This window comes from Labrus bergylta, chromosome 6 (genome assembly GCF_963930695.1).
Source record: "Labrus bergylta chromosome 6, fLabBer1.1, whole genome shotgun sequence".
Classification (NCBI taxonomy): Eukaryota; Metazoa; Chordata; class Actinopteri; order Labriformes; family Labridae; genus Labrus; species Labrus bergylta.
In genome coordinates, this window is record NC_089200.1 from 15,496,835 (window position 1) to 15,513,177 (window position 16,343).

General features: G+C 39.4%; 1 protein-coding gene across 2 annotated transcripts in view; it reads right to left on the reverse strand.

Moving 5' to 3' along the window:
* negr1 (neuronal growth regulator 1) overlaps positions 1–16,343 on the reverse strand; it is a 142,440-nt gene that overhangs the window by 16,946 nt on the left and 109,151 nt on the right. The window contains exon 7 of one of the 2 annotated variants that reach the window (XM_020639253.3): positions 15,470–15,511. The exons of the other annotated variant lie outside the window; for it this stretch is intronic. Within the exon in view, the coding sequence (XP_020494909.1) occupies positions 15,470–15,511 (42 nt within the window). The remainder of the gene's footprint in view (positions 1–15,469; positions 15,512–16,343) is intronic. 2 annotated transcript variants of the gene reach the window in all.

Below are 16,343 nucleotides of genomic sequence, written 5' to 3' on the forward strand. Positions count from 1 at the left end.
TGTGACAGCCTGTGGTTGTCAAATTGTTCTTTTTAAAAATGTCCACACAATAAAAAACACGAGTGATATTCTTTGCATTTTTGAATTTAACATATCACATTAGCGCCCTGCAGTTTGGTCAGATCGTGGTTGGTTTGACGTTCTTGCTACAAAGGAATTGCACCAGAGTCTGAAAGACAGCAAACTGAGTTCCATCTTTTCAAGCAGTCTCGGCCCGGTTGTTTGGTCTGCACCAGAGTTTAACAGACAGATCTCACACCAGCACAAGTGGGCCGTGCTAACTTATCAAACGGACTCAAGATTGTTTTTACCGATCCAAACAGGTTAGGTATGAAAGTGCCCATAGTATGTTCCTGAGTGGATTTGCTTAATAGGCAATGACTAAACTGAAGTTTTATTTGATTTTAAACAAAGAACTGTGTCATTCAAAAAAAAAAAAAACATTAATTAAATAATGGTACAAAATATTGCAAATTCTACTCTATTTTAATCAAATGAAAATAGACAGAAATATTAAATCAATGCCAAGGAGGGCCAGTGGAGCTAGGGATTATCCCTCTGATTCTGTTCTGTGTGAGGATCGCTCACTGCTCTGGTTCGACGGAGCTCCTTTCCAGTCTTTTTCGCGCTGTTTCATGTTGGGATGCAGATCTGTGGCTGGGGGCCCACAGGGAGCCACCCACCATCACTGGGATCTCCCCATGCTAGATGGCATTAGGAATAACAAATGTAAAGCAAAATGGTTTAATCTGCTCGTGTCTTTTTCGAATGTGCTCAGACAAAAGGCGCCTGGGATACTTCAGAGCTAATTAACAGTGTCAATGGTGACAGGACTTTGGCTTGTGAGAAGCTCAGCCCATTGATTGTCTCAAACAGCCAGAAGAGGGGACTCGGATATAAAAAAAAAAGGGGGGGGGGCGTTTATCACATCAGAGGCCGATTCTGCCCTGGTGTATTGAGTCCCGAGATTATTTTGCCAAAGGCATCTCTCAGCGTGTTCACTGACCTTTCTTCATCATTAGTGAATGTAAAGAGGGTGGATACTTGTCAAAAGCCTTGAATAACTCATCAGCTCCAAAGCCGAGGGAATACTAAAGGGTTAATGGTGTCTGTTTAGGGGCTTCCAGGCTTTACCCTAAAGCACTTGCATTTCAATGCCTGGGTTGCATGTGAGAAGCTGAGGAGGGGATTGAGATAGCAGCATGCAGTGCACAACGCTTATACTGACGGTGTTTTTAATATATATATATATGTGTGCAATATAGGAGAGTAGCATGAACTGTTAATGCACACATCCAAGCCCACACACACATCAACAAATCAAAATCTTCAAGCTATGCGGGTTCATGTATGTGTGTGTGTGTGCACGGTATTCTGCGCAGCACCCTGTTATAGCCTTAAGTAGAGTGTATCACACATGAAGAAACCAGTCCAACTCACACTGCTAGCCTCCAGTGTTTGCGTAGAGGCAAAGATTTCCAAACATCTTTGAAATCGAGCTGATAAAGCTAACCTTATTTAACAGCCAGACATCCAAGCCATTCCCCCCAAAGAGAATGCCATTTCTGAATGTCATGACCTTTTCTAACCGCGTTTAAAAACCTCCAAGGTCTTCAAGGTGTGGTTTGTCAATAAAAAGATTGAGGAGAGTCTTGTGGTAAACAGAGAGAAAGGCGATGCATATGCTGAGCTTTTAATAGCTGGTTTATTGTAGATACTGTCGTCTGTTGTTAGGCTGATTGAGAGGTTTTTCCTCCAGCTCGTGACAGTGATTGAAGTGGTGTGTGTTTGTGTGGAGTGTGTGAAAGTCCACAAAGTTTTAATAGCATAAATACAAGAGTATTGAAAAGAGTGAATCATGCTACACACACAGGTACCCCTACAGCTTTTTCAGTGCGTTTTGGTGCAAAGAACCGTGTGTGTGAGTGTGTGTGTGTGTGTGTGTGTGTGTGTGTGTGTGTGTGTGTGTGTGTGTGTGTGTGTGTGTGTGTGTGTCATTTAGTGGCTGACGGGCAGCATGGACTGTTTTAATGGTAGTGGGAAATTGTCGTAGCAGCTCTCTCTGTTCAGGCGTCTCAGAGATAATTGTCTGCCAGAGTAAAAACAACACTGTGCAGCAGCACTGCCGCACCGAGTACAGAGTTCATCCTGAGAGGGCGGTGGGGCGACACAGAACACATCAAACTTGACAAAAGAAGTAAAGAAGGAATTAAAGAAAATACGAAGGGAAGGTGTCTGGGGTGTGATTTGAGAAGATGCTAGACAATTCTTTGCTGTGCCATAAAAAAGTGTGCTTTGATCCTCACAATCAATAACACAATGTTTTTGAAGGTGAAACAAGTGCAGGAAGTCAACAAGAGTCATTTAGGGAGCCCTCTCTTTGGACATATAGGGATAGTGTGGAAATTCCTACTTAGAGATTGCAGCAGTGAGCCCTTCTGTCACATTCCCTCCTGTATGATGTTGCATTCAAAGTGGGGAACGAATGCAGTTAGGAGTTTGGTGTTTGTTTCCAGGCTGATCTGGTTTAGATGGGATTGAAGTCTGTTTCACACAGGGCTACAGAAGGTGAAATGCAGGTAGATGGCCAATAATACACAGTCATATCTCTGATGACGGGCAAGATATTTACATGTTATTCAATTCAGTTGATTCAAACAACTTGAATGGATCTGGATTGAATGAAATGAAAGAGAGCTTGTCATTTTCCAGGTGTTTTGAGAGATCAAATGATGGAGCCAGTTGAAAACAAATTGACTGAACTCCGCTAAATGTCAAACAAAACGGTTCGTCCATTTTTTCATGAAGTGACCTTAGGTGCTTATTGTTGAGCTAATGGACCTGACACATTGATGTAATTGAACTATATTTATTACGTGCTTATATCAATAAAATACCAAATCAAAAACTCCCGATATACATTTACAAGCAAGGTAAAAATCATTTGTAACACACAATGATGTAGTTGCATGTCGCTTTACGGATACACACACTGTCAAAAATTACTCAACTACAGGAGGTTGTTCAGTTCATTCGTCACACGTTCATGTTACATAAAGATATGGATGTATTTTTTGTGAAACACTTTCAGGGAATTCCTTTAAATAACTGTTTAGAGATAAAATGAGCACATAGAAATGTGGGATTTGTGAATTATAGTGATTTAATTTCTTGAAAAACTAGATACCACATCACATTGATGCAAAAATATTGCTTCAGTGTGAATATGACACAGTAAACATCCATGATTCAAATTGTGTAATTAAATGTCTGTTTTTGACAATATTTTTTAATGTTTAACCATTTAATTACCATCCATTATGGCTGATAATACAGGCAGCAAATAGTTAAAGAAATGGATAAAGAAAAGGTTTATATTTCCTCTTAACCTGCATTAACAATACCAAATCTCCATAGTGCACCTATAACATTTGATGTATACTCAATATCCTGCATACTGACAGCACTAATCTGGTTGCAGAAGTACTAAATGAAGAAAATGAGCAACAGACACATACAAAAAAATAAACAGCAGCCTAAATACATTTCTTATCGTGATGTCTGTATGTTTGATTTGCACAAGTGAAACAAATCATCCTATAATAATTTCTGTGTATCGTTAGGGAGCAAGGGTTTAGCAGAGGGTGCTTTAGGAGGCAGCGGGCACAGTATCTTCACTTCTCAGACTTCTACCACTGTCAGTGTCAGTCAGGGTTTGTTTAGAATAAGCAAACTAATTACTGTGTAATTCCCAACTTATCATAGAGTGACATATAGGCACCCTGTCCCTCCAAGATTCAAAAACATGGAAAGGAGACATGTCATGGTTGGATAGAAATCCTGCTGTTTAATTATCATCAGGATAGTTGGCAACAAATACACAGCTCCCCTCTGGCCCAATCACATGAAAGACCAGTAATCTGCTGGCACACAGCTGTCATGTATGAATATTTATTTATGAATACAGTATATATGAATATATATATATATATAAATGAAACACTTCTAGTTTAAAGTTAAGCTTTAACAGATGAAAACAGATGAAAATGTAAACTCACTGTTACACAATATTTCAAGGCTGAGTTGGCTTCTTTAAAAAACATTTTGATGCACAATATTCATATCCAACACGTTTTCTCAGATTCAATATCATATTAAATAGTTATTGTTACGAGCTGCTTTGGAGACAAAAATAACAGATTTATGGACTAAATTCATTCACAAGTTGAGATGACATAAAATAACAAAACAGGTGGAATAAACCATATAAACTGACAAATGGACATATCTTGAAGGTTATGTTAAGGGTTATGTTGAATTTTGAAGGGCTGTTGATGTCTTGGGCCATCCCTCATGTTTTAAATCACTGATAAGAACAAATGCTAAATGTATTGGCGGTCAAAATTCCTAACATTTCTTCTGTTGCCCAGCTGAATGTTACTGAATGTGAACAGTATTTTAGTATACAGGTGAGCAAAATGTGTGACTCACTAAATTCTGAGATGGTTGAATGTCAATTTTAACACAACTGGGGAATAAAAACGTTAGTTATGTAGAAGTAATAGCACCTCTCTGCTTACTTAATGATAGGACATTACATGTAACCATGGTAACTTCAACAGGTGTAGCCTCTTGAACATAACCATCAAAAATGTTTGCTGAAAGTCTTTTTACTGAGTGTCCTTGAGCTAACAACAATAATCCCAAAACTGACCAATTTTATTATAAGACAGAGAGAGAGTTAATTAAATCCAAAAATAAACTCTGTTGTTGGGCTTTGTTAGATATGGCAGGACTAAGCACCTTGAACCTGCAGGTCTGTGAATATGCAGAGTCCAACTGATGTCTTCATGAAGGCGTCTGCCTCGGCTCCCCCTCTTTCATGAGAGGAATACAAAATCTAAGCGTCTCCTAACAACTCAGCCAGGCCTGAAGAGTGCATTTACTGCATATCCAAGGGCAATGACAACATGTCTAAAGCCTTCTCTCCATTACTACAAAAAGTGTTCTCTCTTTTACCTCAAAATTACTCCCATTTAACTCTACTGAAGAGTGCTCTCAGCAGAGATGACAGAGACACCCAAAGCATTGCACAGTGGGAACCAGCTGCAATCTACAAGTTGTCCAAAAAGCCATCTTTTCTGATTTACCAGAGCCTCTACTGTAAGTGTGTGGCTTTCTTCAATCATCCTCCTTAATGCACTAACCATTAGAGTCTGTCCAGAAAGAGAATATACCCTGGTGTCTCAATTATAGACCAAGACTGAATCGGTACAGCAGCTTTTCTTGGCCATAAAAGGAAATGACTCTCCATTTTCTGCTCCAGCTCTCACAGAGCAACTGCAGAGTCCTATCTGTTGTTAGAAGCACCAATACTCATCTTTCCAACTGAATTGTCTTATTAATCACACCGGCTGCCACGGCACGAGGGCCAATTAAAGTTTGGAAAACATTTGAATTGACAGAAAAAGCACTCTGCTTGCCCCCTCTAACAGAGGCTTCTCCTCTGTGGTCTTTTTTTCTCATTTGCTAAGCTTTCAGTACGACAGCGAGAATGCAGGTTTTGAAAAACTGTTGTAACTTCGACATCAAAAACGGGGAGGAGTGTCACAGACCTGAAAGTGCTACAATGCATAATGTGCTTTGATCATCTAGGTACATTGAAATGTGTGAGGTTTGGTGATCTGCAAACTCAGAAAAGTTGTGCTTGAAAGAAATGTAGAAGTGACAGAAGTGGCAGGGATGAAAGCAGTGCCTGCAACACAAGCTCAAATAAGAGGTGGGAATAAACACATAAAAGGAAGAAAATTCCTTGGCACATATTATGAAATGGAGAGGCTCTGACAGGTCTCGGTTTTAATACCTACCTCCTATATTATTTCCACAAACACTGAGAAATATCCATGGAAGATGAACAGAGAAGCTAGTGAAGTCTGTGAAATAGTTGTTCTTGTTCTTCTGGAAATTGTTATTGAGCTTTCTCTCTGTGTGTGTGTGTGTGTGTGTGTGTGTAGCTGTGCCGCTGTGCTGCTTTTGTGTGTGCGTGGGACTGACAGCACGACCAGGTTTGCATTTAATGGCCGACACTCCAGAGGAGATGCGAAGTGGGAGAGATAATCAGAGGTAGAGAACGAGAGGGGTACATGTGGGAGCGAGGGAAACTCAGAGACAGAGAGGCTCAGCGAGAGAGATGTGGGGTAAGTTGAATAATCTGCTGAGGGGGGAAATGGCAGCGCTGTCTTTTACATCTGAGACTAAAAGAGGTGAAAAGCAGCCCTGAAAAAGCGGCTCTGCAGGGGGCACAGAGGAGCAGAGAAGGCTAAAGCCAATGAAATACAAATAATAATCTGTTTACATAGTTAGGATTTGAAGGGGAGAAAGGTAAGTGGGTCTTAGTGGGAGTCCAAAATGCTTTCTGAATGCTCTATGAGATGCTGAAAATGAGAAAGATGTTGGGATATAGCGCATCAGTGCTTAAGACTTTTTCAGAAAAGCATAATCCTAATACTTCAATATGTTAAGCACATTATTAAAGTGCCACCTGAGCGCCTCAAAATAACATCAATACAAAAGAAAACCCACAAATACATTGGCTAGCAAAGTTTATAGCGTCAAATTTAAACATCTTTCAACAAAAAGCCTTGCTTTCATTCTCTCTTACCTCCACTTCTTTTTGGTTTAATGAGCAATACATTTATGATTCTGCACTATAGTGCCTGCCTCAGATCTAAAACAGGAAGTAAGCTCATTAATTGTGCACCACATAAGACAGAACAATCTACATAAGAAGACAAAGCATCCTCTGAAATACTGACATTTGAGCCTGCAGGAAGCGTTACCTGTAAGAGGATTGTGTTTTATGTTTTATTCTTTTTTAGTGGCACATTGCCTTTGCATTATTTCTTAAGAATAACTACACATACGTTATTTTTCTTGCTAATTGCTGCTAGCACAACAATATGATGGCAAGGCTCGACAGAGTAGCATCATCAAATCTATAACCTGGAAGACTATAAGCATACTGCATGCATACTGGTCTTTTACTGTGTTACAAGGCTTGACATGCTGTGTGCATCCATGTCACCATGATAATCTACATAAAACAACTTCTTCCAGCATCAGTGTGCAATTAAATGAATATTGCAAGGTGCAAATAACCCAATATGGATGCAACTCTAATAGATTCTTGTCTGCCCATCCATGTATCCTCCATTTTTTAGTGTAGCAACGATTACACATCAATGATCATTTCTGTGTCAAAGGCTTTAAAATGTTGACTTTTAAACACATCTTAAGGGTTTCCTAACTAATTCAACTAAACAAATAAGGAAATAGGGAACACTATGTTTGAGAGCACGCTTCCCAGCACATTAAAACACAAAATCAATTTCACTGTCTGTATCTCCTACATTAAACCAATCAGTATTAGCACTCACATTTGTTTGAGGGCACTGTAATAAAATTTTCCAGGCAGCCACAGCACAAGAGAACCTTAGCCATAATGACTAATATGATACAAACAACTGAGCACCAATCAGCCAAATAGCAAAAAATAACACTTTCCCTGATTTATACTCATTAAACAGAATTACATAGAGGAAGCTAAAGATCATAAGGCAATCATGTTGTTTGTTACTGGAATAACAGAAATAATGGCTTCCATTAACAGAAAACATATGCCGTTAAAGTGTGGTAATGCAAATTCTGTCGTGAAGCATGGGGACTGTTCAACAATTGAATGAACTCTAGAAACACTGGCACACTTTGATGTTTCAGAGGATCACACTGTAGCTCTCAAGAGTGCTGAAATAAAATGATTGCAAAAATGAAGATCATTATGAGGAGTTTTGCACATGTAGTCACAGGAGGCCTTTGTTTTCTGCTTTACTGTCCATTATATAAATATCTGAGCACAGGAGAACATTTTATTTCTTTAGCACAGTCCATAAGCCTTCAAACTTGTTTACTGTAACAGGTTTTTCGACTGGGAATGCTCACTGGCTTCCAGTTCCACGGGACAAAAACCCATCGTCCATTCACATTGTCCTGGGATCTAGGGGTCAAGTATGATAGATGACATGCCATCTGCTTATCAGGCCCTTCCAGGGATGATTGGAGGGAGTTAGCAGTCGGTAAAAATGAAGGTCAGCATATCACCTGAAAACAAACTACACGGGACAGGAGTCGAGGTGGTGGTGCACAGGCGAGATGAGGGGTTGGTGCAGCTCTTGATATCGCCAGCATATAACTGATAAGGCTGGTAGAAAATGCACTGCCAAAAAGGATTATCTGCAAGAAGCTCAGTGTGTCTGACACCAGGCATGCTGAGTAAAAAGGGGAAGAGTGTTTACTGTCAAGACTTTTGGAGCAGTTTAACACTGTATCCAGCCCTCTAAGAGATATACATAACCAAGCCCACTCAGACAAGAACCCAACACAAGCTTATCAGTGGGAGATGTGCCGTCCTGCTGAATATTTCATAAGTGCAGAGTATTTATACTGCTATTAGCCTGAGGTGACTCACAAACCCGAGTAGTCAGTAGTCACATTGGTGGCTATATTGTAATTGCCACTTGACGCAGCTCAACTTCAGCACTCCTGGCTTGTGCTTCAGGCTACAGAAGTGGAAAAGCACAGTATGCATTAGCAGTGTTCTCACTTTTCTTTTTTTAGCTGATGTTTAGCGTTGAGAGATCTAACAGTATCTTGCTTGTTTTAGCTCATCATGGAGACTTTGTGCATGAGGTGGAATCAAGCTTAAAAGATGGGGGTGGGGGCACTGTTTTTTTTTGTAAACTGCAACTTTGGTGGTTGTGGATTTATAGGGAATAGAGGGTTAGAAAAAGATACGGAGCAGAGTCTGAGGCTAAAGTCAAGGGATAGAAAAATGCCTCTTTCTAGTTTCTTCTTCTGTTTGACACTCCTATAGTGTCACACTGCCTATCTCTTAAGCTGGGAAGCCAGAAGAGACACAACAAATGGGATATGAACAAAGTTGAAAGGAACAGGCTAGATGCAGATAGTATTATGTAAGGGGGGGTGTGTGCTGATTGACAGTGATTTGTGAGATTGATTGGGACTGGGGTGAAACAGAGGACAACCAGATCTATGCAGCTCATTCAATGACATCCAAGAAATCCAATATCAATCTCAAAGTATCAGAACACTGATACTTAGTGTTCCCTGCACAATGTCAGAAATAAGCCTGATGGATATTAAGGACATGCTGCAGCAGAAGAAACTTATTACTGGGTCTTAAAGCCAAAGATATCTTTAATGTTCTTTTAGATTTCCTTCCATGGGCTTTGTGAATATGTTGCTCTTTCCTTTGCATGTCATATAATTCAGAATGGTTTTTCGGTTTTTAAACTATAGTTACTATTTCAGTGGTCAATTTGGACATGTAGAATACGCTGGAAAATATGTAGCACTATATAAATGGCTTGCTTTCATTGCTGCAGGAGCACAGGAAAAAGTATTGGTATACACACTCGTTTTCTGTTTTGGAGCTATGAGCTCAGAGTTCAACCTGTCAAATCATTTGCAGTGAATAAGTTAATACAACAGCCAGTTTCTCCAATTCGCAGGCTCTGATGTTTTGACTTTCAAGTTGAAATACACAGAGAATGAAAGGTTTTGCTTGATGTGACACGGTAAAGATGCAGTTTGAAACAACAACAAAAAAAGGAACACATTGAATCTTAAACTAAGTTCTCCTTCGATACAAGCTGAATGCAACCAATATTGAAGTTCCTCATTCACAATGCAGCGTGAGTGGGTGAACATCTGGGTGAACATCTGAAAAGTTTTGTTTTAAAATGTTCCCTCAAACTGTTACTCTTTTATCAGTTGTAATTCCCACTGAAGCCAAACATAAAAGAAAACCAATGATAAAAGTCTGAAGGTTATTAAACTTTGATTCATGCAGCTAAAGATGCATTATGTATTAGGGCTAATGTTTTTTGTCTGTGTGTCATTTTTCAACTTTTTTTTGGGAAAGAGTCAGAAAATCACCAAAGTAACACATTACATGGATTCATAGACACGCTCAGTGTGTGTGTGAGAGCTTCTTCCTGTAATTTAAGTCTAATATTTACTAATTGACAGCCGAGGGAAACCATTCATTTAGAACTTAAGAGAAAAATTCAAAGTTGTTTATTTATTAAGAGGGCCTTGCACAGTGTAATATCAACAAAATGTGCCTTAGGGTCCAACTTGTACTAACATCAGATAAAGTACAACCTAACCTTGTTTAAAGTTGTATTCCAAAGAAGACATTCCCCTGTTTTCAGACATAAATTAGCCTGCTCTCCTTTGATTAAAGAAGCTTTGCGTGCACACTAAAATAATTTGATTAACACAGCTCCCTGGGCCTTGGGGAGCTGAGTGAGTGACTTTTGAATTTGGGATGACTTGGGTAGAATACTTAATAAGGTAGATTATCTCTTTGATGTTGCGCTCTGGACCTCAAATGAAGAACGATGTATGACCTATCCTCTCTCTAAATCAATCAGGAAATTGTCTTCATTAAGCTGGTGAGACTTTGAGTTACGTAACATCTTGATACAGACAGTAGTTGGACTTTGTTTCCCCACTAAAATGCTAAAAAAAAAAGCAATGCATTATGATTATTAGCTAATGTTTCTTAAAGGTTGCTCTCTCATGGATTATTTTATGACAATGCAGTGTTACCAAGATAAATAAACCTTTACAGACACATTATTCTCCTCTAACCAGCTCCTACTGCTTCATATTGGGTCAGAGGGAGGGTCGAATAAATGCCTCACATGCCAGGTTTCAAAGATGACAGCATTGCAGCTTTTTCATAAAAGTTATGATTGTATTAGATTCCAGAAAAAAAAAGACCTAATCACGCAAAATGAAAAATTAGTTCTATGAATGGTAAAAGGGGAGCGCTCATCTCCACTTAACTCCACTCAGGCTGCTTGAATCTTGTTTGGTTGGGAGTTGACATGACACCTGGGAATCAGAGAGTCACAAAGATTATGTATAATGCATGTAATATTCCTTGAACCAGTAGCACTGTACACTGAGCCTCGTGAAGACAAGAAATTGGGCTCAGAACAGTGTTAAGAACATTGTTTTTTCCTACTGTCAAGTGATTTGCGGGAATAAACAGACGTGAAAGCCTCTGGGAGCAGAAGCTATTATCACAGATCTACATTTCTTTGGTAAGACAGCATGGCATCGAGCCAGCTGCTACACAGCTACCGCTGAGGTGCTTTATGTTGAAAAACATACAAATCCATATGCAAAAGATGAATCAGGCTTAAGATTTTCATCGAAACAAAATGTGCTATATTACCATTATAAACATTGGCTTTATAAACTTTGACAGCTCTGTACATAACATATTCTGTCAAGTAACAACAGATGGTTTCTATTCCTGTGTTTCCATGATGAGTGTGAACAAAACTGACTGACAGAAAAGAGGTAAGAGAGGAATTCTAAGAGGTTAGAGCTCAAAATGACAAATAATATAGGTATAGAACGGCTATGTAGGGTAACATTTCATTTAAGAAGCATCTTTTACAGACACCTTGTGTTTGGAGGTAAATATGTCAAAATATAAAGTCTATCAGTCCTTAACCGTGTTGTTTTATCATATAATATAACCGTAACATATTAAGATTATTATATTATACAATATGAATGAATAAGAAACACTGTCAAATGTGTTTTACATTTTCAGATATAAGCTTGTAACTTTTGTTGACAAGAGTGAGAAGAAAATATTGGTACCTCTCTCATAATATAACTAACAATATGAAGCTAAAGCCAGGATTTGGTTATCTTAGCTTAGCTTAAAGATCAGAAACATTTAAAATCTTTGCTACTCCAGAAATGTGTATTATCCATTGCTTGTGAAGTTCGAATTGAAATCTGATAACTATAGTAAAATATAGCAATCAATTGTGATCCAATGTATTTACTTTCCAACATGGCTAGGCTAACTATTATTAGCTAAGTTAACCGATTGTTGTAGCTTTTTTTCAGATGTAAGAGCTGTATTAATCTTCATATTAGTTCATTTTCATTTTCAATACAACCACTTTACTATAACACTGATGAATATAATACTAACAGGCTAAGCAATGGTTTAGTTATTGTTCTGCAGATGGTTAAAAATACTTTTTTTAAGCGTGTATTCTTTTATATTTTAGTCACCGTTGGGTCAGGATGTGGGAGCAGTTAAAGATGAGACCAGCGAGCGTGACAGCTCTGGCTGAGTGGAAGTGGGTGGGGGGGGTCACAGCTGGCTTAGGCCGTGGTCACAGTTGCTGTTACTGTTGTCTGCTGGGCACAAGTGAAAGCCTGAGGTGTACCGTCTTGCTCTTTGGTGGGAGGAGCTGGCGGCTGAATTTACTGTCCATCTGATAAGAGTTCACCTTGGAGCTGGTGGGAGGGGATTATTCAGGACAATATTCATCATGTCCATCAACATCCTCCTTTCTGTGATAGATTCCAATCCTGACTATGCAGTTTCAGCCTGACAGCAGAGCTAAACTTCTTGTACTGTATGTACTGGCATCAACAGCCTCAGCGTCTCTTTATTCACGCACAACAGCCAAGAACAGTTCATCGTTCACTGCTGAATTTCAGCAGCCTGTTCCACAAGCTACTCGTTCTCTTAAGTGTAGCAGGAAAGAGCCTTGTGGTGGTCATAGACAATGTCAAGGAATGTATCTGAAACGTGGCTGTTATGTGGAGGGAGCTTTTATGAATGCCAGAATGATGCTGTACCTGGTCGATCGAGTTAGCACGCAGTTACAGCCTAACATATCCTATACACACACACACACACACACACACACACACACACACACACACACACACACACACACACACACACACACACACACACACACACACTTTGCAAACACACACATATATGCAATGCATATCACTATGATCAGCAAGCATCTGCAGAGAAATATGAAAAATAAGTCATAAGAGGCTTTAATTTCAACATGAGATGTAACACAATTTATGCCTACATTTACAGCAGGGACATACCAGAGCACTTCTCTCTCTAACTCTCTCTCTTGTGATTATTTATGGATTCAAAAAGAGTCAGCCAGTATACTTGGGCAGTCGTTAATAGACTTAATCGGTCTACCCGAGTACCATCTACTTTATGTGTGCGAACCAATGCAAGACATGTTATCATCATTAATAAACCTACACTGATATCAGTTATCCAGTCAACCGAGGTCATTAACTCATATACAGTATGGCGTCATGGTAACCTAAATGTTTAGTGAGACATTTACTTTCCATAATCAAAGTTAATCTAAGTGCAAAAATGCTTTTTCTAACCAAGTTGGCTTTTCTTATGGGTTAGGAACACAGAGGTTACAGTATTTCAGTATGCTACTTCCTGACTAAATACATACGCCCTCTTCATCACACTTTTTACCTCCCCAAACATGCCATGTTTTTGGTAGAACACATGCAGTTCAGCTAGATCTGGATCTGACTAATTAACAAACAATTAAAAGCATATAGGACTAATAGATCCAGACCTATTTAATGGCTGGCTTGAATATATCATATAATAGTGGACTATTGGCTTTGGTGTAGGTCTGCACTCTCTGAATGCACTTTTAACTATTCATGTGTTTGTGCTAAGTGGTAAAAGTTATAATGATCTACTATTTATCATGTAAATAGGATCTATTTAACCTAGAAATGAACATAGTGGCCCTCACCGATTATTTTTTAATTCCTTTTTTTGTTACAGTTAGGTCACATTTAAAATTGCAGAAAGTGTGACGCCTCTAAATATTGTTTTCTTTGTGTAATTAGAATATATTTTGTCATTTGCCTTTGATAAATGGGCTGAAAATGACCTGCACATTGCGGGGGTTGATCAGTTTTTCCACTTAATTTCTCCTGATTTTCATACGTCAGACAGCGTTTTAATTCCTTATTTTAGAATTTCATCTTCCACATCACAAGATAAATAACAGCAGCGGATTATTATTAAATTATTAAACTTGTTTATACAGCAGTTGGGACAAAGAGATATTTGAAGGGATCTGAAATAATTCCCATAGCCAAGCCACTTAGTGAGTGTGCAATCATAACATTAACTCCAAAAACAACTTTGAACAAACAAGAACAGTGGATCGCTGAGTGAGTTTATCTTCATGATTGAAACCACTGGTGTTCCTTTGGACCATGAAATTATCATTTGTTATGCGTGTGTAACATCAAATGAGAGTTCAGGGCCATGCCAGGATGGCTCGTCACTGCTGAGCTTATTTTAAACTGGTTATCTGATAGAATCTCCATGGATAATTATATTTGGCTCAGATAGACAGGTAGAGAGTGCAGCTGAGAATTTGTCAATCCGAGGCTTGATAAAATGCTGGAGGAAAACAATGGCGTCAATACAAAGTGCTGGGATAAAAACAGAAACACCCAAAAGCACTGATTCATCTTGCAATATGAGTCCTCTCAGGTGATGACATGTGGGTTTTTTTTACGTGTATTTGAGCATGTTTAGTTAGTGTCAGTCCATGTCTGCATGTTTTCTGTGTGTGAACAGTATTAAGCGACAATAATATAACCAGCATGAGAGATTACATTCTGCCACTTGCTGAAAAAGCATTAGAGAGGGAAAGAAGACAACCAGGCAGAGGGGATTACTCTGGGCTGGAATGTGGAAGCGGCAGAATACAGCGAGGAGGTGGCGAGGAGTAGGGGGAGGGGGAGCAAGGGGCAACATTGACAGTGTAACAACCAAAACAGCTCTAGCGGGAGATCGGGTTAAAGAGGGTGGCAGAACGCCAGCTGATTGTTCTAGAAAGAGAAAAGAACAGAGACAGAAAGGAGAGAGAGAGGGGGATATAGGAAGATTAAGACAGAGAAATGGAGAGGGAGACATGAAGGGAGTGATGAAAGTACAAAGACAGCAGAGATTCCATCTTGCAACAACAAACCAATGGGGCCTTTGCCACCAAGCAGCTTCCTGCCTTTGATGTATACTGCATTTAGGTATCACTGAGGAGAGTGGTGGTGGTGTTGTTGGTGGTGAGAGAGGCAGAAAGAGAAGAAGCCATCATCAGCATAATGAGAAGCGTCAGACCTAGGGGCCTGTGAAAGAGCCACTTTGATGACACTACTGTTTGCTCCACATGGTGGCGGAGGCGGGGTTGTAATGAGAGGAACGAGGGCGGGCGGGATGACACAGGCTGTGAGAGATACGTATAGCCAGGCTGAAGAACCCAAAAGTAATACAAACTAAAAAACGAAAAAAAAAAAAAAAGGAATGCAAAGGAAATAAATAAAAGTACATACAATGAAGCTGTACACCCAGCAGCATTGCAGCCAGCCAAATTTGAAATAAATCAGGATGGAGTAGAGGATTTCAGCTGAGGTTAGTTTGAGGCAGCGGACCTCTTGCTAATTTTTGGTGTACAGCATGGTGACATATACTGACCTGGGCTTGAGACAGCACTAGTGGTGGTGGGTTCAATACTTGCTACAGGGGAGGAGAGGAGGGGGGAAGAGGGAGGGGGAGGGAAAGAGGACATTCATGTATTATTAACAGAATGGAGACGTAAAACTAAAAAAAAAATAAAAAATGCATGCAAGGACAAAAAGACAGGGGATGGAGACAAATCCTCTCCATGCATTAAGGACAGGCGTCTCTGTGGCAAGATGCAACTTCCACATGCTCATACATGACATGTTTTATCCCGCCACCCGCCTCAGATTTTCACGGGTTACAGCTACTGCCGAAAAAAATGAGGAGAACCTGGAATGGAGGCAGCTCCAAAGCTCTGAAAGGGTTTTGTGATTGGAGTTAAACTTTCATTATACCTGTGGTATATAAATAAATGCCCGTTTTTGCATTTTTTTTGTCCTTGTTTTAAGTTTAGAGACCATTGTAGAATAAGCAAAAAAGGACATTTCAGTGTGACTTTCATCAAGAGTCAACTCAAGAGTCTCAATCTGATTACCTCAACTCATTTCAGGGTCGAGCCACTGGTGGCATTTGTTAGATGAAGTAATGTGCCATTCATAACAGTCCAGTGTGTCAAAGTGTGAGTATGCTGAAGGATGGTAGCCAACACATCTTGTCTACTTTAGATCGTCCTTTGAAGTACATGTGTTAAATGTCAAACCGAGAAGATCTCTTGCTCAGTCACATTTTGTAGTTGAGATGTTTCTGCAGATGCATACTGTTAATAACTCAGTCTAATGTGAAGTAGGATATTAAAGTAATATGTGCCATTTTTCTGACACATATTAGTCAAGAAATAAATTTGGTTGTGAAAATTAAGTCGAGCAGCACTGATTCATCGATAAAT